This window comes from Pinus tabuliformis, chromosome 9, assembly GCF_031772625.1.
Source record: "Pinus tabuliformis cultivar Carrire ecotype Pingquan chromosome 9, CPIR1, whole genome shotgun sequence".
Taxonomy (NCBI): Eukaryota; Viridiplantae; Streptophyta; class Pinopsida; order Pinales; family Pinaceae; genus Pinus; species Pinus tabuliformis.
Window position 1 is genome coordinate 820,790,062 of NC_142307.1, and position 22,018 is coordinate 820,812,079.

The window sequence follows — 22,018 nt, forward strand, 5'->3', positions numbered from 1 at the left end:
TGCCAATGTGTTTATCTGATGTTGTTGTTGCTTTATATGCTTAAAAAAAATTCAAAAATGAGCATATTATGTAATTTTTTATGTTTGCTGATTTTTTGGCTGATTTTTCCAAAACGGTGTTTTCTGGAGCCTTACCAACTTTTTTCTTTCCTATTTTTTCAACATTGCTGAAAACCAATGCAATTATATACATGATCATTCCCACCATTATATTTCCCCCCTTCAATATGTTTCACACTCTCAACTATTAAAGACAAGGTCTTCCTTATAAGGTAAGAAGGTGTTCTTCACAAACCATGGTTGCAGTTCCTAGTAGAGATGCCCTGTAAAAAAGCAATATCAGTCTGTCAAGTTTGATTTAGGAATCCTCGCAGTGTTGTAGGCCAAAGAACCTTTTTCTATAACATTGGACTGTATAATCTCATATCCCTCTGATGCAAGCTAGATAAATTTGAAGTTAGTTGGTTAAACACATAAGAAGAATGGCCTCTGTAACCACATGACATGGAAAATTGAAGCTTGACAAAAAAATGATGATTAAATCAAACCCAAAATAAGAATTAGGAAAAAAATAACAATTTTGGTAAAATACTGAATGAATTATAGATGTCATTTAGTTAAACCAGGTCTTAATCGTTGTTTACTCATATAACAACTACAATAGAAAAATATCACATAGCCACAGATTTGAAGTGAAATTCCTCTTGGCTTCAGAGGTAGTTAAAATTCAAAACATTAATGGAAGCCATCATTATTTCAATGCTTTTGCTCACACAATGTCTAGCGGAATATAAATTACGACATTGATCCCCTGCTGCCATCATTTAAATTCTGACAACACAAATGAGAACACATAACTACCATCGATTTGTCCACAACATTCTCAAGAATATAAATTCAAACAATAGAAGCACTTTTATATCAGAAGTACTGTGTACGAATTTCATTTAGAAGTTAATCAAATCTCACCAACCTTCTAATTAAATAAATCTCATTTATACAGCAGCGATTTCATATCCAATATGTTTCAAAGAAAACATCCAAATTATTTCAGCAACAATATGATTTAAAAGGGTACCAAATAATCCATTACAAGATGCTTCTTGAAATGTGTCATGGTTGGACTCCTATATATTTGAATTTTCCTATGAAAGGCTGTCAAGACGAGCCTGTAGATCTGATAATGTTCGTAATCCAATTTTAGAAATATCTTCTGCAGAATATTCTGATTTTAGAAGGGATAACACTTGTGCATGTGCCTCAACAATATTTGACCTGAAAGTTCACATAACATAACTTACAGGTATAAGGATAAAAAATGTAAGGGAAAACCCATAATTCTAAAAACTCCAGTTTGCTACTATTTAAACAATTTTGAACCACCTATTACTTAAGGTTACTTAGGGTAATGCTGGAAACTTATGCTGATGACTTTTTCTTTTAAACATCCATTAATGATTATGTGGTATGCATGGGAGATTTCGTGTACATCCAAGGGTAAACAACTACCTTTTTATTATATTATTTAAAAAGAAAAACAGAGCAACCAATTGCAATGAAGACACTCTACCACTAAAATCAAATAGAATACAGCAAGTAGTATCAGAATTACTTGATTGGCTTGAACAAAATTGAGCGCGTAGAAGGATTTCTCAAGTAAAGCTTCATTTTTGAGACTACCCCTGGTAAATCTTGTGCAATTGCCGTGTCAACCTGCAGAGGCAAGATTTATAAACTACAGAGAATCTAAAATACCCACTCAGAGAACAATTATACAATAAACACGCTAAATTGCCCAAGAAAATAAGTTGGTTCATCTAATCGATTGAGAGAATCACAAGTAAATGTTAATTTTGAACGAAAATGGAAAATGGTATAAACTATGGCTTTTGGAAAGAAGTGAAATTAAGATAGAAATATAGGAAGCTTGAGACAATAACAAACATATTTCATACCTTTTGCACTAACTCTGCTAATTTATCTGGACTAGCAAATGCCTGATGTTTGATGGGCTTGGAATTGTCATATTCTGAAGATTTGTCCCGACCAGAAGATGACAATGCAAGCTTCACTGCAGTAACCTGGAATATAGTTTTTGGTTAACTCTCCATGCACATACTAATCTCAAGTTCCGTGAATTTACAAAAGAGATTTCAATACAATTCAACATTCAAAATATTTCCATATGGAAAAAACCATGTTTTAGTGGATGTTCCCATGGTTAGGGGCCCGGCCTTTTTATTTAGCGAGACTTAGAAGCAATAAATGGCATAGGCAGGAAAAATCTATAAACACCATTATGTATTTTTGCACCTAATCATTTATATGGTTTTTCTTTCTTTCTTTCTACCTCCTTTTTATTTGCCAATTGGAAAGGGTGATTCTTTACATGGCACGCAATCTCTACAAAACGGTGTTCAATTAAAAATTTAAGCTTGAATACTTTATATGACTACCAATATCTGGTGTGAGTGGATCCCATTTGAAAAATCATCCTCTTCAGAGCACTATGCATGCAACTCATGTCAAAGTTCCAAACAATGTGGGCGGTTTTTTTATGGATTTTATTTAAATTTCTCAACAAAGAATGGTAAGGGCATACACTATTAATAAAGAGTTGGGCCTCATTCTTATTTTCCTTTTGGCATGCAATAATAAAACAAGATGACAGCATAGCAAGCCAAGGAGGCATATCAATGATCATGGAGTCACAATCCAATGTGCCTTCAAACCCTGAGGCGTCTTTTTCATCACTAGAAGAATCCTCTACTCTCATGGCATACCAGTCTTCCAATCCAACAATTAACTATCATGCCATCCCACTAACGATGGGCTTACACAAATATGAAAGCTCAAATCTACCAATGCAGTATTCAGCCATCATAACAAAAGTACGGAACCACATAGTAAGCAATAGAATTTGTAGTTCCGTACTGCTAAGCACACTTTTGTTGTCAATTGATGGTTATGGTTGAACCTAAACCAGAAATCAATAGATATGCCAGGCTTCATAGCTGTCTGCTCTGAGATACAGCAGCAACTGATAAACATGTTTATATAACTTTCATATGCCAAAGAAGGATTAAGTTGATCATAAATAAGATCAACTTCATAATTCACCGAAGAATTAGCATTTTATTAAAGTGGAGATGCCAGAACTGAAGACTACAAAGCTGATGAACGCATCAACTCGATGCACCAAGAGAATATATATGTGTGTGTGTGTTGAAATTTTGAAGTTCTATGTTGTAACAATTACTTGATCCAATAAATTCTTTCATCTACATTATTAGTTAAGCAATTGTAGATAGAACATAAACCATATACACAATAGAAGAAAACCAAAAACTTAAAACAAAGTGAGTTTAAGTCTAATGACCAGGGCAAAACCCACAAGGGGAAAACCCAACCAAAATTTTCTTCTATTAGAAATCAAATGCTCAGCAGAGATACATAATACAATGAGAGAATGAAGAAGTTCACCCAACTCTAAAGAAGATCTCTAATAGCAATAGCTGATGCAAACACTAAATTACTTTGGCTCACCAAATTCTGCTCTTACTCTTCAAAACTCTTTCTCTCTTTCTCTCTCAATTATTTTCTAGTCTTTTTAGTTCTCTCTTTCTCTCTCAATTATTTTCTAGTCTCTTTAGTTCTCTCTTTCTCAAGTTCGTACTCTCCTTTCACAATGCAAAAGTGAGTAGTAGAGTGGATGAGAGGCACAAATATATAGGAAGGGCAAGGAGGTCGAATTCATGAAGGAGTAACTCCCATGCCTTGAGGAGAAGTTACATACGCCAAAATAGAAGTGTAACTTATGCCATAAAGGAGGTACACTTCCCTTAGTAACTCATGCCATCAAGAGGGAGTATGCATGCCTTAGTGACTTGTGCCATAAAGAAGGAGAACACATGCCTTAGTAATTCGAGCCATTAAGGAGAAGTGTAACATATGCATTAAAGAGGTGTAAGAGGAATCTTTTTATGACGAGTCATTAAAGTGTGTAAGAGAGTGTAAGAGGTGCGTAAGAGCGTAAAAGAGAGAGAGAGAGAGAGAGAGAGTTCAATTTGCCATCAAGGAGAGAGATGTGAAGTGGCATGATTGAGTGCCAAGTAGGAGAGGTGACACATAATTCCTCTTTAGATAATATTATATTATCATAAGTGTAATAATAATAATATTGATAATATTGACGATTAAATTTAAAATTAAACAATTTAGATTGATTAAAGATAAGTTAAGTGATTTTCCATCATCTATACATGATTACCAATTGAAGCAAGGTGACTTACTAATTTTGGAAAGTCATGGCTGCAATGATAGACATGACTTTCTATTTTTAGAAAGTCACTCTAGAATAATCAGAAATGAAATTTTATTCAAGGAAATTCATCCCTTAGCTGCCAATTTTCAACACTCCCTCCTAGCTAGGGAGGAATTTCTTTCTAACACAAGCATCTTTCCAATCTCTACTTTTGAACAATGATGTTAAAATCTAATGAAGAAGAATCATCATAGGGGATATTCATCCATCACCCTATATTCATTTGGGATGATTGCCACTTGCCAACACATGACAAGGATCTCGCACAACCAAGTCTCATCTCCACATGGGGGTTGTTATCGCACAAAGTGGCTAGGTACTACGACAACATTTAGAGTAAGGGTTGTCACTCTAATCCTTATTCACTCCGTTTAGACTCTCTCCTAGACAAGTCAAGAGGGGTAGTTCCCGAGGTGAATGAATGAGGATAGTCTGTGAAACACAAGCTCTAGGAGATTAAGATGGATAATTTTATGAATGTAATGAGTCCTAGTTAACTGAGATGAATAGATTAAACACTAATACAACTAAGACACAACCACAAAAATAGAAATGATTATAGACCAATGCCTTTATATTCAATTAACCGAAGACTAAATAAAAACAAGTTACCCAAAGCGATTTGTAATGTGGCAAAGCGACGATCATGAACAATTAAGTGTGAATACTCAAAACTTTAACATGCTGGATATTTTGGAATTAAAATAATTTTCAATTAAGAATTCAGATCCAAATTTTCTTTTCCCATAGGCAATATAATTTTTTAAAATATTAATCACACTTGCCAATAGAGAAATCACTTACCACGTAAGGACACTAAGGAATTTTAGATGAACAATTTAATTATTCCTTAGGAAATTAATTTAATGTGGTAAATGAAGAGATTAAATTTTTAATGTGACAAAAGTAAATTAAAAGGGTTAATAAATCGAAATTTTAATGGGCCAAGGGCCACATTAAAAATTTTAATGTATTAACGCAAATCTTCTTTTAATTTAATTCTTTGGTAATCTCAAGTCAACAAAAATAAAGATTTTTTTTTAACATTAGATTTTTTTAATTTTTTAGATTCTTTAATGTTAGAATTTTTTTATGTTTTTCAAATGAAAATGAAAATACATAAAATCAAAATCATAAAAAAAATGAAAGATGTAAAACAAAAATAAAGTCAATAGAAAAAAAAAAAATCTAAAAAAGAAAACAATAACCAAAAAAAAAAAAATGAATTTTAAACTGAAAGGAATTTAACCCAAGGTTTCATTAAAAAATGAAATCGGATTATTTAAAAAAAAACCAACTGAAACCCTAACTAAAAAACTAAGGTGAAGACCAAACAAAACTAAAAAAGGGAAATCGAAAATGTTTTGCTTGCTTTGTGCAGGTCGAAAATGCTCGACGACAGCAAAAGGAGCTCGGGCAACGTTGGTGGATGCAGGAAGGGATATGATGGCAGCGATAAGAAGGATAGCGTGAAGGGTTTAATGCAGGAAGCGAATGGAGCGATGGCAGCACGCAGATATGGCAGCGAAAGGGATTTTTTGCAAGGACGCGGGTTAGGGAGTTAAAAGGATAGCGCAGTTCTTTGCAGATGCAGTAAAGGATGGGACGCTGGCAGCACTGAGAATGATGCAAATGAGGGTCGAAGAGGAAGGGATACGCAGCAGCGAGGGATCACGTTTGAGCAAGGAGGAAATGCGGGTTTGCAGGTCGAGGGATAGCTTGGTGGACAGAGAAGAAAGGCAGCGAGGGTTTAGCAAGAAAAAGGAGGACGAAATGGGCAAAGAGGGGCAGGGGTAAATGCAGATCCAAGCAACGATAATGGAGACAAGCATGGGCAGTGAGAGGGGTTTAAAAAAAAATGAATTTTGCAGTAAACCTAAAAACCCAAGCAACAAATCAAAAAATAAAAATAAAAATAAAAATTCGAACAAATGGTAGCCAAAAAACCCCTTAAGATATTTCCAGAAATTCTTGATTACATGCTAAATCCTTTTGCTTCAAATTTATTCCTGAAACCCTCAAGAGAGTTTCCAGATCTAGGAATTTTGGAACCCTTATAAAAATTTCCAGATTCAAAACTTTTTAACCCCTTAGACTGCAAAATTAATTTGAATAATATTCCTACAAAATGATGTTGATAAAGCCTAGAGATCTAGATCTTACCCTCCAGGGCCTAGATCTAGACTCTACACGGATTTCTTCCTCTGATCTGTAGCTGCAGGACAACAAGAAAACACCCAAACAATATATACAATGATAAAACCTAAACCCAGAAAAACCCACGTTAGAAAAATAATTACAAAATTTACAAACTGCAGGCTCTAATTAGCCAGATCTGTCATTATACTGCACAAAAAATTAAAATTTTTATATTTTATGGAGGTGCTAACTCGAAACCCTTCGTGCATCACCAACAAAAAATCTTATGATAACCCGGAATTAATTTTACTAGGCTCCTCAGAAAACACGAATCGGGAGTTGGTTGGTCCCACTGAAAACTTCCCCCAACGCCCGAGGATCTAAAAATCAAGATTTTCCTACAAAACTCAATCCAGCCATTAAAATAGAGCGAGAAAATGATAATAAAAATCAGATAAATAGAGATACTTGTTATTACATTCGAAATTTAAATTATCACTTAAACCCCAGCGACTGAGCAAGATACCTGTACTCAAATCACTCTTCAGACACTATCATCAATGGCTAAAAAAGATTTATGCATGAAAACAACACATCTTACAATATTTCCATGAAGAGTAACACAAGCAAAACTTAACCCCAAAGTCTTTCTTTATTATCCAGGAAAAAGATTACACAAGAGCTTTTCACTAAGCACATGATTCAATGGTCGGATGAATTCACTAACGAATGACTTCATATTTAAAGATAAATCCTCCAACGGCTAATTCAAGTGATCCTCGTCAAAGCAATCTCAACCGTTGATGAAGATTAAAATTCCTTCTAATCTCATCCGTCGAAATATTTAAATATTTGGGGAAATTCGAATTTTTCAATTAAATGCATTTTAATTAACTCAAAAATTAAATTTTTGAGTTAATTTCCCCAAAATTTTGACTTTGACTTAACCCCAAGGGATTAAAGGTTTAAAATTTATCAAAATAATTAATTTACTTTAATTCCTAGGCCTTTTAAAATTCAATTTTTAAGGACCGACGAATTTTGTCTTTGGAGAATTTAAATTTATCTAGGACCTAGAATTAATTAAATTTCTGGCTTAAAATTTTAATTAATTTTTGGCTAGAAAATTTAATTAATTAACTTATGAGGGAATAAAATATTTTTCCAACTCTCAAGACACTTTACATCATGATTTTCATATTTTTTACATCAAAAGGGGGAAACCCATTTGTAATAGACCCTTACAGACTATCCATTTATGCAACACAAATATAATCCAGCAAACCAAGCAATTTGTAATAAAATAACCTAACCAAACAGTTAGGATTATTCCCAAATCACTTTTACATAGACTCGATCGAGAACATTAGGACTCACCTAAGATCCCAGTGACAAAATCCATTCCGGCTTTGGGGTAAGACTGAAGGAAAACTCTGTCAACCATCCGAGAATGGATCAGTGAGACAAAAAACCTCTCGGAATTTGGATCGTCAACAGAAAAGTAGGTTTACCTAGGCAATTACAAGCATGACACGGATCTGCTGAGATTATTTATATCATATACATGTAGAATGGGTTTACATTATAACATGATGATCAGACTGAAGATGATAGTTGGACGGCACAGACACATCGATCAGGTGCTATCCCTTTTGCAAAAAAAAGGGTGTATTACAATGGGTCGTTGACACATAGTGGTCAACAGGGTGGTAACCCACTTGTCAAGGATTCACATAACCAAGTCTCGTCTCTACTTGGAGGGATAACCCAGTTGAAAAGGATCTCACACAACTAAACCTCATCTCTGCTTGCAGGGAAACCCACTTGTCAAGGATCTCACACAACTAAACCTCATCTCTGCTTGCAGGGAAACCCACTTGTCAAGGATCTCACACAACCAAGTCTCATCTCTACTTGGGGGGATAACCCACTTGTCAAGGATCTCACACAACCAAATATCATCTCTGCTTGGGGGGATCCACTTGTCAACACATGACAAGGATCTCGAACAACCAAGTCTCATCTTTGCTTGGGGGGATCCACTTGTCAACACATCAAAAGAATCTCACACAACCAAGGCTCATCATCCATGACCACCCTCTCTACTAAGGATCACATCCGTAAGTCCAAGTTGCTCTCTGAAAACCAAGGACTTCCCTTTCAGCAAAGGCTTGGTAAGAATATCGTTGATCTGGTCATCAAATGCTATATGATGGTGTGTTACTGCTCCTCTCTGCACCATATCCCAAATATAGTGATATTTGATCTCAATATGCTTGGACTTGTCATGGAACATGGGATTTTCTACAAGTCAAATCCCACTCTTATTGTCACAGTAAATTATTGTTGTGTCCAAAACATGCTCAAACAGCGAATCCGAATTTATAAAATTTACTATGGAGATTGAAGTTAATGGTAGCATTCCCTTTCTTGACGTCCTCATCACCAAGAAAGAAGATTGCTCTATCTCCCATCAAGTTTTCCGTAAGAAAACCCATACTGAACAATATCTCCATGCTAGTTCCCATCATCACCCGACTCAAAAATTGGTGTCTTAAACACCCTTGCTACTAGAGCCCTTAAGATCTATGATGATATTCATATTGATGAAGAGAAAACTCTTCTTTTAGTGGTCTTCAAGAACAATGGTTACAGTAAGCATCAAGGCCTAAAGGCTTTCCAAAAAGCAGCAAGAGGACCTAGATCTAAGACTAATCATAACGGTCCTATTGCCATTGTTCATCTTCCTTTTATTCAAATATCAACGGACAAGTTGGCTCGTATTCTTAAGAAGAACAATATATCCACAACCTTTAAGCCACTTAACACTATAAGATCCTCCCTCATATCTGTTAAAGACCAAATTGATGCCTATAACACTAAAGGGGTTTACGTGATCCCTTGTTCTTGCGGGAAACCTTATATAGGTGAGACAGGTCGGTCTATTAAGTGTAGAATTCAAGAACATGTTGCGACATTAGACATAATCGCTCTCGCTCCTTGACTCTTGTTGAACATTATGTTAAAACAAAGCATCACATTTGCATTGAGGATGCTTCTGTCCTTGCTAGGATTTCTCATTTTTATCACAGAAAGTTCAGAGAGGCAATTGAAATTGAAAAACGAGCTGCCAATAATTTGAACAAGGATGACAGCTAGAAAATCAGTAGAAATTGGATCGTTGTCCTTGCCTCGAAATTCTCTTCTTCTTATGTTCCATCCGGTTCTTGGTCCTTCCCTGTCCCCCTCACCTCCCCATTTCATTTCTTTTTTGGGTATGTTTTCTTATATTTTCATGATTTGTTTGTTGTATTATTATTATTATTATTATTTAAGAGTTATATTTATACATATTTATTTGTATAATATCAATATTTATGTTTCCCCATTTTGTCCTATATATTTATTTATATTTATAATTATGATTTTATTTAGTATGTTTATATTTATGACTTTTAGATTTTTATCTTTTTATAGTATTAATATAATTTTTTTTTCTTTCCTCATTTTTATCCCATTTTCTTCCCTTAATATTTACTCTAAGATATTAATAGAATTTTTATTTGGTTCTTTCCTTGTCTTTATTCTAACCATCTATTTATTTTTAACCTTTATTTGATTATCCTCCCACCATTAGTATTTTTTCTATTGTATTAATATAATATTTAATTATATTATTTTCTTAACTTTCCTTATTTTTATTCTATTTTCCTTGATCCTAATTATCATTCCATTTTTCCCCTTGAAAATTTATTCTAAATTACTATTACATTATTTTTATATTTTTATTCCTTTTCCTTATTTTATCCTTAATACTTGGTATTCATTTTTATAAATAACTATATTAGGTATTTATATTAATTTTTTATTATTTCAAATTTCTTAATGGTTATTTGACTAATTTTTTCAACGGTCATTTTCTTTTGACTTTTTGTTCTTTATAATTCCTTGTTGGATCATATTTTCTCCATCTTTTTGTCCTGATGATGAACCACATTAGTTGGTTCGAAACGCGTCGACAATTAATTCATTCATGTGATGGATCCTGAAGACAATTTTCTAAATAATTCTATTCACAGAGGCCTACATTCAAATAGCTCTCCAAAGAGCTTCCTCAGCGATACTGCTTTACAGCTAGCCATGCTAGTAGCAATGTACTCACCTTCAGCCATGATGATGGCTACAAGCTTTTGCTTCCTGCTCATCCATGATATCATGGCAGATGCTAAGTTGAAACAACAACCATTTTTGTTTTTTTGTCAGTAGAGTTACTAACCCAATCAACATCAAAGTACCCAAGAAGTCTTACATCTTCGGCAGTATATTTCAATCCAAGATTGATGGTCCCATACAGGTATCTCAGCACATGCTTTGCAACAATCCAGTGTGCATGAGATGGTTTAATCATATATTGGCTCAGAGTATTGACCGCAAAACATATGTCTGGTCTAGTGTTCACTAAGAACATCAATGCCCCAATCAATTGTCGATACTCAGAAGGATTTGCCAAATCAAGACCTGCAACGTCACCACACAGCTTCTTGAAGTTCATCTCGATTGGAGTATTCATGGATTTACATTCTGTAATATCAAATCTTTCTAGCAACTTGACAACATATTTTCCTTGATAAAGGAAAATCGCACCAAGTTTTTGCCATACTTCAAGACTCATAAAGTAGTGCATCAAATAAAGATCTTTCATTTCAAATTCAGAGGCTAACTCCCTCTTACACTGGAGGATGAGAGGTTCACCACCACTCAGAAATAAATCATCAACATATAATACCAAAATCAAAGGCATACCTTGGACCGTCTTGAAGTAAAGATTTGGATCAACATTACTTCTAGTAAAACCAAGCTTCATCAAGAAGCTATCAGTGTAGGCATACCAATCACTTGGAGCTTGCTTCAAACCATAAAGGGCTTTCTTTAGTCTACACCAATGTTACCAGACTCAAAATCGACAATAAATCAGCGAGGCAAAAGAGTGAAGAGTTTTAAACGGATCAAGAAAAAATCGGCAAAAAATCGTTGAATTCATTAAATAAAAATATACACATATATTGAATTAAAAAAAAAAAAACATTTTTCATTAATATTCAGTAAAGGCATGTCCAAACAATGCATAATATCAATAGATGTCCAAAATATCATGAATGAATAAATATCTCATATATGTTACGAGTCCAAACATGATCCAAAGTATTGAGTCTTGACTCCTGAGTCCTAACCAGTGACTACACAAAACCAAAAGCATATGCTTCTAAAAGTTTACAAAAAATTGCATAGTAATCAGAAAAAAATCAGTAACTAAGAGTCTAAGACTCTTAAGAGTGAGAACTAGAAGCGATTCCTCCCACTCCTTCGCTTGCTTGACTCTCAAAGTTCTCCAAGTCATGAAGGCTTAAAAGAGGAGCCTCCTCTAATTGGACCCAGTCTGCCACATTGGTAGTTTGCAAATCTATCTTTTCATGGTCGATTGGTGAATGATCCAAACCTGTCATTATCATGAGACGTTGAAATGTGAATTAAAGTTTCACTTTGAAGTTTGAAGTTTGAACTTTAAAGTACGAACTAGATTATGAAACCTTCAAATTCAAGCTCTCGAGTCTCACCTAGTATTTGTTTGTTGCGAAGTCGTAGATTGTAATGGACAAATACAAGGTCATTCAAGTGTTTTTTTTGTCAATCGGTTGCGCTTCTTAGAATGTATTTTCGCAAACATGCTCCAGTTGCATTCACAACCTGAAGCACTGCATGCTTGGTTTAAGATTCAAATGGCAAATCTCTTCAAATCTGGCGTATCACTACCAAAGTTTTTCCACCAACGACCTAGCAAGTGGCAAGGGTTTGTGAGTAGAAGTATTAAATAGTAAAAACTTGAAAAGACAAGAAAATTTAAGAAAACATTTAACATACAAAATAAAGTTTAAACAAATTTAATGAATTGATGAAGCCTTCAAGCTGGGTACCTGGCAACATCTTAGACCTTTCTCTTATAGCACTGGTATAGGCAAACAATTTAGATGGCACCCTATAATCTTGTAGTTGGGAAAAGACGTGACTTTGATATTCTAGATCAAGGAAGCACCTTTCCATGCATGTCATAAGTCCTCTGCCAACCTCCCCATCCTCATTAAATTTGCTCTTATCATAAAACTATTGTGGGTTTAAGAAGTACCCAGCAGCATGTAAGGGGGAATGCAATTGCCTATCCCAACATGCATCTATAATGTCCCAAAGAGGCATATACTTTGTCTCATTATCCCCACATCTTCTTTTGATGGCCTCCTTTGCGAGATCCATCGCCTCATAAATGTAACCCATAGTGGGTTTGTCACCATCAACCATCCTGAAAGTTCAAGCATTCAAATTTAAAGAAATATGAAACATTGTAAATAAAAAGAAGCTTGAAATGAAATTTAAAAAATGAAAAAGTTAAAAGACTTGAAGTACCTGAGAACTCTAACAAGGGACTCTGTCACAACAATAATCTCTTCGGCATCTTTCCAGAAACCATCATTAAACACAAGTGCAACAATTTCGATGCCTTCAAGGGTCTTGGGATGTTTAGATGCCATCCACTTAGGTCCCAAGAACATCCTCTTCAGATTTATCTTTTGCTTAACCACAGATTGCAAAGATATGAAATTTGTTGCAAATCTAGTCACTGTAGGTCGAACAATTTCTTTACCTTCAGTGTATTTTCTCATTGTGTTTAGGACAATAGTGTGGTTGTATAGGTATTTGGTTATGGATTTTGCCTTCTCCACAACCTCATGTATCCAATGAGGCTTACCAATGTCCTCAAGCATTAAATCTATGCAATGGGCAGCACAAGAGGTCCAAAAAATAGTGGGGTGCCTAATCTCAAAAAGTCTACCAGCAGCCATATAATTAGCTGCATTACCGGTGACAATTTGTATAACATGTTCTTCTCCCACTTCTTGAACAACTTCCTCCATCATTTCACAGATAAGTTGGGCAGTCTTAACCTTGTCTAAAGCATCCACTGATTTGAGAAACAATGTGCCTGCGGGACAAGATACAAGGAAATTTATTAAAGTTCTATTCCTCTGATCTATCCATCCATCACTCATGATGGTGCACCCTGTTTCTACCCATGATGAATGAAACTCAGCGAGCACAAGCATGACATCTTCAACACTCTCTAACAACAAATCTGTCCTAAGGCTCTTTGATGTAGGGGTTTTGAACCTTGGACCTGCAACAACAACTGCATCAATCATAGCTTGCCAATAAAGACTTCTGGCATAGTGGAAAGGTATGTTAGAATAGTACCAAAAGTTAGCAATGGCCTTCCTTGCCTGACTATGGATATTTTTTTTCCAACCAGTGGCATCTAAGGTAGGTTGGGAACTGGGTTTTGTGCAAGGAGCAAAAAAGGTGTTTATGTTTCCACCTCCAGTGTTGAAGGAAGGACTCATTTGGCCTTGAGTTTGACTTGGACTTGGAGGCATGTGTGGGAAACTTGGGAACGGCATTGAGGATTCAACAGAGAGAGGTGACAAGGGGGTAATGGAAGAAAAACCATCAACTCCAAGAGTTCCTATTTCACTATTTTGCTTTGCTTTCTTGGCATTACGCTGACACAACATATCAATGGCCAAGGTTGCTTGGTGTTTGACATTATCGTCAACCTTGTTGCAAAGACCTATATCATGGCCAGGTATTTGTGCAAGGTGGAACTTGAATCTATAAATGCCTCCACTACATTTCGCTTTGCAAAATTTACAAAGGAGCTTGGGGTCTCCAGGAATCTTGTCACAATAAGCCCAAGCAAATTCCTTCTCCCTCGGCATTGTTGTTGTTTTGGACTTGTGTTTAATTTGTGGCTTCTGTTAAGATTTGGAGTCGTGGCTTCTATTTAATTTGTGGCTCCTGTGAAAGACAATAAAAAATTAAATTTAAAAATGATCCAAAAATTTAAAATATACTAGAAATCTAAAAAATTAAATGAAGACAGATGTCAATAAACATATAAAGACTATGCAAAAGGCGAGTGAGGATCACTGTTATGGAGCAGTATTCTAATGTACTAGGAGATAGATAGGTGTGAGGATCACTGTTATGGAGCAGTGTTGTTGTTTGTTTGAAACCTTTTCTAATTCTAGGAAGCACAATAAATACAGTTTAATTATATACTTACATTTCATCTATGGTTATACCAACACTCTAAGTATTCCAGATTTTTGGATGGACTAGGTTTATCATCGTTTTGTTCTTATGGATTTTTGTTGGCAGCTGGAGAGATGTTGATTAGAAATGAATTACATACTTGACAAAATACCATCCTAATATTTTTTTATGGCTTTTATCTATGTTGCCAGATCCTTACCCCTTTCTCTGTAGATACAGTCAAATATGCACTGGATCTAGTTCGTTCTTAGATAAGGCTAGGATCCTTCATGAATCTATACTTGAATGGGATAGTTCATGCACTCATATGGGATCTGTTTGCAGTACTACTAGGATAGACTTCCATGTCATGTCACTCCCAGTCTCGTTGGAAAAGAAAGAACTCCAAAATAGTAAAATACTAAGTAAACCAATGTTTACTCTCTCTATCTCCTAATACAGTGATCCTCACACCTATCTATCTCCTAGTACATTAGAACAATGCTCCATAACAAATTGGAAACTGAAATAGGTTATTCAAGTTAGGCACCAAGATGATTCAAGAAATTTTTTCCTTGGAACACAAGGATTCGATATCCTAAGAACAATTAAGGAAATTTTGAAATTGAAGGACTCATACAATCTGCCCGTTTCATATTTGTTTTCTCTGCCCGTCTGTCTGGAATGCAGCTTCTCTGCGAGTCTGCGGCGTCGTGGACGGTGGAATGGGCTTCTCTGCGGCGTCGTAGTGGAATGCGGGTTCTCTACGAGTCTGCGACATTGTAGTGGAATGCGGCTTCAGCAACGTCTGTCTCAGCAGCGAAGTGAACAACCCAAAAACTGGCGACAATCCAAACCCGATAAAGCGACAATCCAAAACCCGATAAACCCTAAACCCAAAACTGGCAGGACTCGGGAAAAAAACACGGAATCGGCCCAATCGCAAACTCGCGAGTCAAACTCAGTCAACACGATTTGACTCGCAGAGTTTTGACTCTGCTCATTTCACGGGCGATAAGATTTTAACTCACGAGTACTCGTCGATTCCTATTACACTGGTCTACACATGAGTTTTCCAGTCATGTACTTCAAAGCCTTGTGGTTGCTCCACAAATACTTCTTCCTTGAGGAAGCCATGCAGAAAAGCAATCTTCACATCCATTTGTTGAAGGAAGCATCCTTGGCTAGCAGCTAGAGCCAAAATACATCGAATGGTTGTATAATGGGTAACAGGTGCAAAGATTTCAGCATAGTCTATTCCCTCTTCTTGAGAGAACCCTTTGGCTACAAATCTAGCTTTATATTTTTCAATACTACCATCAGCACCATGTTTATTTTTATACAATGATTTAGAAGACACAACATATTTACCTTGGGGTCTTGGAACCACTTCCCATGCATCATTATGAATGATGGATTCATAATCTTCAGTGATTGCATCTTTCCACACTTGAGTCTTCACAACTTCTTCAAAAGTGAATGGTTTAGCTTGAATAATGTTGCTCATGGCTACAACATATCCTTGGAACTAACATGGTTTCTTTCTTTCTCTGAAGGTTCCTTTGGGAGTAGCATGTTTATCAACATCTTGAAGGATGTCACAAAGCCAAAGGTCTCCTTTTAGCAAGACGACCACATGGAGGAGCATCCAAAGGATCCATGGGCTCCATGGGTTCATCAACAAGATCAATTTTTGGCTCGGGATTTTCTTGTATCTCGAATGCATTATCTTGACTATCAACATTAGCAAGAGGAAGAGGAGTGTCTCTTACCTTTCCATGAGTTGCATCTTCATCAAATGTTACTCCCCTGCTAAACTCTATATTTATTTGTCCAGGTACATATATTTTGTAAGCTTTAGAATTTTCACAATAACCAACAAACGTACCTTTCTTACTTGAAGCTTCCAGCTTGTTCCTCTTTTCTTTTGGCACGTGGAATTAGACAAGGCAGCCAAAGATCCTCAAGTGCCCAACCTCTGATTTTTCACCTAAGAAGACTTCTTCCAGAGTCTTACTGTTTAGGGCACAGTGAGGAGATCTATTTTGAACATAGACAACTGTGTCAGCAGCTTCTCCCCATAGAAACTTTGGTAGTTTCCGATCGTGCAACATAGCTTTGACTGCTTTCCATGATAGTTCTATTCTTTCTCTCAACCACACCATTTTGTTCTAGGTTATATGGTAATGTGGTCTCTTTCTAGATGCCAAATTCTTTGCAGAATTCAATGAAATCATTTCAAGTGAACTCTCCTCCATTGTCAAATCTGAAGATTTTGATTTGTTTTCCAGATGATTTTTCTACCAAAGCTTTGTAATCTTTAAATACGTTCAATGTTTGACTTTTATTTTTCAAAAAATGGATCCCTGTCTTGCGAGAAAAATCATCCACAAAGATTATAATATACAAGTAGCCACCAAGAGAAGTTATAGGCATTGGTCCACATAAATTAGAATGTACAAGATGAAGTACCTGACTCGTTCTACTTTTTCTCGAAGGAAATGGTCGCTTTACTTGCTTCCCACTAGCGCACCCTTGGCAAACTCCATCATAGTCAGATCTAATCTCTGTCATTCTAAAAACCATCTTTCTCACATAAGGTAATGCTTTATAGTGCAACTGAGCAAACCTTCGGTGCCAAAGTTCACTTTGATGAATGTTGTCATGGATCAATGCATGAATAGTTCTTCCATTGACTTTATACAGACCTTCAAATCTTGATCCCAGAGTGAAGGCATCTCTCATGCTAGATCGCATCAGCCAAGAGAGAACTTTACCATTTATGAAAGCAACCTTCATTCCTTTATCTTCTAAAGCAGAAATAGAAACAAGATTCTTTTTCAAACTAGGTACATACAAAACTTCTTGAAGGGATAAGGCTTTACCATGATCCAAATGGAAGGAAATAGAATCAGATCCCTTTATAGGATATGTAGAGTTGTCTCCAAGAATGAGTTTCAAATGGGTCTCCCTCTCATCCAGATTAGTGAGCACTTATTTATAGCCAGTGAAGTGCCTCGAGTCACCACTATCAACCAAGGTTACTTGGGAGTGGGAGCAAAAGCGGGGAGCGGGAGCGGGAGTGGGAGCGAGGAGTGACATTTTTAAAAGCTCCTGTTTTGAAAGCGAATCGGGAGCAAATTTTTATATATATATATATATATATATATATATATATATATATATATATATATATATGCATATATGTCAACAAAAGCATGTAGAATGATGAATTAGATATAAAAAGCATATAAACATAGATTGAACCATATAACATCAATCATCTAGAAGTTATAATCTTCATCAACCACGTCCACAAGTTAGTAACATACAACATATCGAGTTTCATGATTCATCAATCTTAAAGTTTCAAGCTTTCAAAATTCAATACATAACATTTATCATCATTGATCGCCAAAATTAAAAAAAAAATCTAACATGAAATGAAAAAATATAAAATGAAATGTAATGAAACAACTTTCAACTTTCACGAAGCATTATATTCATAATTCATTACCAATGAGTTATAATTTCCAACTTCAAACTTCAAACTTAAATTGTCATATATTGTTTACAAAAATATCATAATAAATATGAAAGAGTGAACAGTTATAAAAACTACTAGAAACTAGAAAAGACAAGTAAATCTAATATCTATTGCTAATGCTTGGGCCTCTTTCCAAGAGAAATGTCTAATTTCTGAGCAAGTCGTGGTGGTCTTCTAGGAGTCTCCTCCTGCATAGTTGCACGACCAGAACTAGAGGGCACATGCCCTCCACGTGAGGATGTAGATGGAGGCGATAGCAGCAAAGGAACAGTTGTTGGAACTCAAGCACTTCTACTAGATGGTGGGGGTGGCATGGTTGTTGTTGCTTCATCATCATCTTTCAAAATTTTTGCTTCCAATTCTTCTAGATGTATAGTGCCATCCTCCAAACTATCGTCCTCTGGGTTGTTGTCCCAAGTTTTATATGATGTATTCTCATAAGCTCAATCACAATAATGACTCAACAACCTCAAGTTGTAGTGCACATAATCCAAGCTTTCTGTCTGATTTTCATTGAGTTTGTTTCTTCTCACATTATGGATGAAGTTGTAGGTGCTCCAACACCTCTTTGCAAAAGAAGTATTTACAACCTATGAGAGCATTTTTTTTTCCAAGTTTGGCAAAAGTCGTTGGCCATTGTATGCTTCCCACCATGTGAGAGCATCAAATCTATCTCTATCTTCCATTGCATGCAAAGAACCAAACGAACCAATGCAACTGAAGTATCTTCCTAATTCAATACACAGATTAGCACACTCCTCTTTGTCAGGGACCAGCTTGTCTAATGTTTCCATATATCCTTTACATACCTCTCGATCTGTATGGGATTTGATCCTAACCCCACCCCCAGGTGTAGGTTGGCCCAACCAAGATGGAGAAACCCGTAAATTTTTGAATCCACATCATTCCTACACCCTTCATCAAGGAAATCTAATATGGTTCTATGCCTTAAAGAGATGTTTGTTCTTGTGCCTCCATATCCACTGCTACGGGAGGATGCTGATGGAGTTTTTTGTGCATGTGATTGTGGGCTATGTTCAAAGACACCCTTTGATCTTTTAGATCTATATTGGGCTTCCTCCTCTTCCCTTATGTATTTGGCTCTTTGTGTTGCTGACACACTTGAACAAGCTCTGATTCCTATTTGCTTATCTCCATCCCATGGCCTTTACCCACGGAGGTGGCTTCTGGCACGAGTGTATGAACTTGTGTAACTGTTTTGCTATGGAGGCATGTAAATTTAGTGGTTCAACCCCCTTTCCCTCCTTCAAGCCTAGAAACATATTTCCAAAATGGGGTTTGGCCTGGTTTGGATTTTGCACCCTCATCGTCTCTACTCTCCTCTTCCTCCGCACCAAGGTACTCCTCCTCTCCAGGGTTTTCATCAAATCCACTAAAACCCACTTCTTCATCCTCTTCATCATGATCAACCCTCATTTTTCTACTCTCCAACACCCTAATAACAAAAAAAGGAACCAACAAGAGAATGTCAAGCCATATAGCCATGATGTTTGAAGTTTTGAGCCTGCAATAAAATGGAGGAATGGGAATGGGAAAGAGAAAAGAGAACATTTTCATTTAGCAATGAACATATAAAAAACACAAATGCTATATTAAAGTGTAGATCCTACCTCTTTGGTCTTCAATCCCAAGCTCCAATCTCCCTTGCAAGCTCCTCAAGCTCCCTCAATCTCCCTCCTCAACTCAAGCTCCAAGCCTCCAATTCCAAAAGCCCTCCTCTCTTGCTCTCTCACTTTGCAAATGGTGAATAATGGGAGGGGAGGAGGATCTTTTATCTTTTTTTCCCCTCCCCTTCCCTCCCTGTCCGTCACTTGTCCACCACGCGGCTTTTTTGCCAGCAGAAGCAAAAATTTTAAGGAGGGAGCAGTCGAGAGAGATTGCTCCCCGACCACTCCCTCCTTAAAATTTTTGCTCCCAGAGCAAAAGGGAGCGATCGCTCCCTTCAAAACAGGGAGCGCACTCATGAAATTCGCTACCGAGGGCGCTCCAAGAGCAGATTCGGGGGGGCACTCCCCCACAACCTTGCTATCAACCAACCCGTTGTCACAAGAATCTGAAGGAGAGGAACTAGAAAGAGAAAAAACAATAAAGTATTTTCACTGTGTTTCAGCTGCAATGTTATCATACCTTGGGTTTCTTGAAGAACGAAAGCTCTCTTTATGGGAAGGAGTTTCTCTCCTTCTTCTATAATCAGATTTGTTGGAATGATTGTTGAAGTCGGATCTTGCTGCTCTTCTGTTTTCTAGACAATCATGGGCATAGTGGCCATTCTTATGGCAGTTGTAGGATTGTACTTTTAATAAGTCTTTGTTCCATTTAGAGGAAGTGTTTGAATAGTGATGGTCTCTTCTTCCTTTCTTCTTCTTTCCTTAGACTACAAAGGCAGTAGGTTCTCCCTCATGCTTGGGAATTCTTCCTCTGGAAATCACTATTGCCTCTTCTTGACTGCACTTTCCCAGGAGCTCATCAAATGTAGGAAACTTGTCATTGTTACTGATGGTAGTAATAAAAGTCTCCCAAGAAGAAGGAAAACCTCTAGGTGTAATCAGCATCAACTCTTTATCAAAAACAACTTCACCAGAAGTTGACAGCTAATCTTTGATTTTTGATATCCTCATTAAATATGCTTGAATGGTCTCTCCTCTGTTCATCTTAATATCCTTGAGCTAATTCTTCAAAGCAAGAATTTGACTCAGGTTGCTCACTTGATACATTCCAATCAGCTTGCCATACATTTATTTGGCTTTCTTCAAATTGGAGACATGAGTGATGAGGTGGTCTCCAAGAAAATCAAGGATAATCTTTTTAGCCTTGACTTCTCATTTCTTGTATCTGACCTTGAAAGCAGCATTGGAGTATTCAGTTGGTTCTACTACCTCTATTTCAATATACTTTAAAACATCATGCTCTTCAAGAGTAATATCCAATCTGGCATTCCAAGTGAAGAAATTTGAAGCATCAACCAACTTCTCTTCATTCTTAAAGTAAGAGAAAGACATATTGATCTACTCAAAATTTTAGTAGCAAATAGAAAAGGATAACAAGAGATATTTCAGCAGTAAATGAGATATTTCAGTGGAAAAAGAAAAGAGATATTTCAACAGAAAATGAACAGCAAATAGAAGGAACAACAAGTGATATTTCAGCAGAAAATGGGTTCCAAATAGTGGACAACACTTGATCTTTTAGCAAAAAATGGTTTGTAAATAAAGTGGACAACAAGAGATATTTCAGCAGAGAACGGGCTACAAATAGAGTGGATAGCAAAAAATATTTCAGCAGAAAATGGGTTGGAACAACACTTGTCTTCTTGAGCTTGTCTTCACCAAAGCTTTGATACCACGTTGAAATTTTGAAGTTCTATGTTGTAACAATTACTTGATCCAATAACTTCTTTCATCTGCAATATTAGTTAAGCAATTGTAGATAGAATATAAACCATATACACAATAGAAGACAACCAAGAACTCAATAAAACAATGAGTTTAGGTCCAATAACCAGGGCAAAACCCACAAGGGAAAACCCAACCAAATTCTTCTTCTATGAGAAATGAAATGTTCAGTAGAGATACAGAATACAATGAGAGAATGAATAAGTTCACGCAAATCTAAAGAAGATCTTTGATAGTAGTGGCTGATGCAACACTCAATTACTTTGGCTCACCAAACTCTGCTCTTACTCTTCAAGACTCTCTCTCTCTCTCTCAAGTTCGTATTCTCCTTTTGCAATGCACAAGTGAGTAGTAGAGAGGATGAGAGACAAATATATAGTAAGAGCAAGGAGGTCGAATTCATGAAGAAGTACCTCCCATGCCTTGAGGAGAAGTTACATATGCCAAAATAGGAGT

The 22,018-nt window shown here is 36.3% G+C and overlaps 1 protein-coding gene across 2 annotated transcripts in view; it reads right to left on the minus strand.

Moving 5' to 3' along the window:
* Positions 1 to 892: 892 nt before the first annotated feature.
* Positions 893 to 22,018, minus strand: part of LOC149151312 (sec34-like family protein) — a 300,763-nt gene continuing 279,637 nt past the window's right edge. For both annotated transcript variants that reach the window (XM_089439315.1, XM_089439314.1), the window contains exons 24-26: positions 1,956 to 2,081; positions 1,613 to 1,713; positions 893 to 1,275 (exon numbers count right to left, since the gene is read on the minus strand). In XM_089439315.1, coding sequence (XP_089295441.1) covers positions 1,146 to 1,275; positions 1,613 to 1,713; positions 1,956 to 2,081 — 357 coding nt within the window. In that variant the 3' untranslated portion in view covers positions 893 to 1,145. The remainder of the gene's footprint in view (positions 1,276 to 1,612; positions 1,714 to 1,955; positions 2,082 to 22,018) is intronic.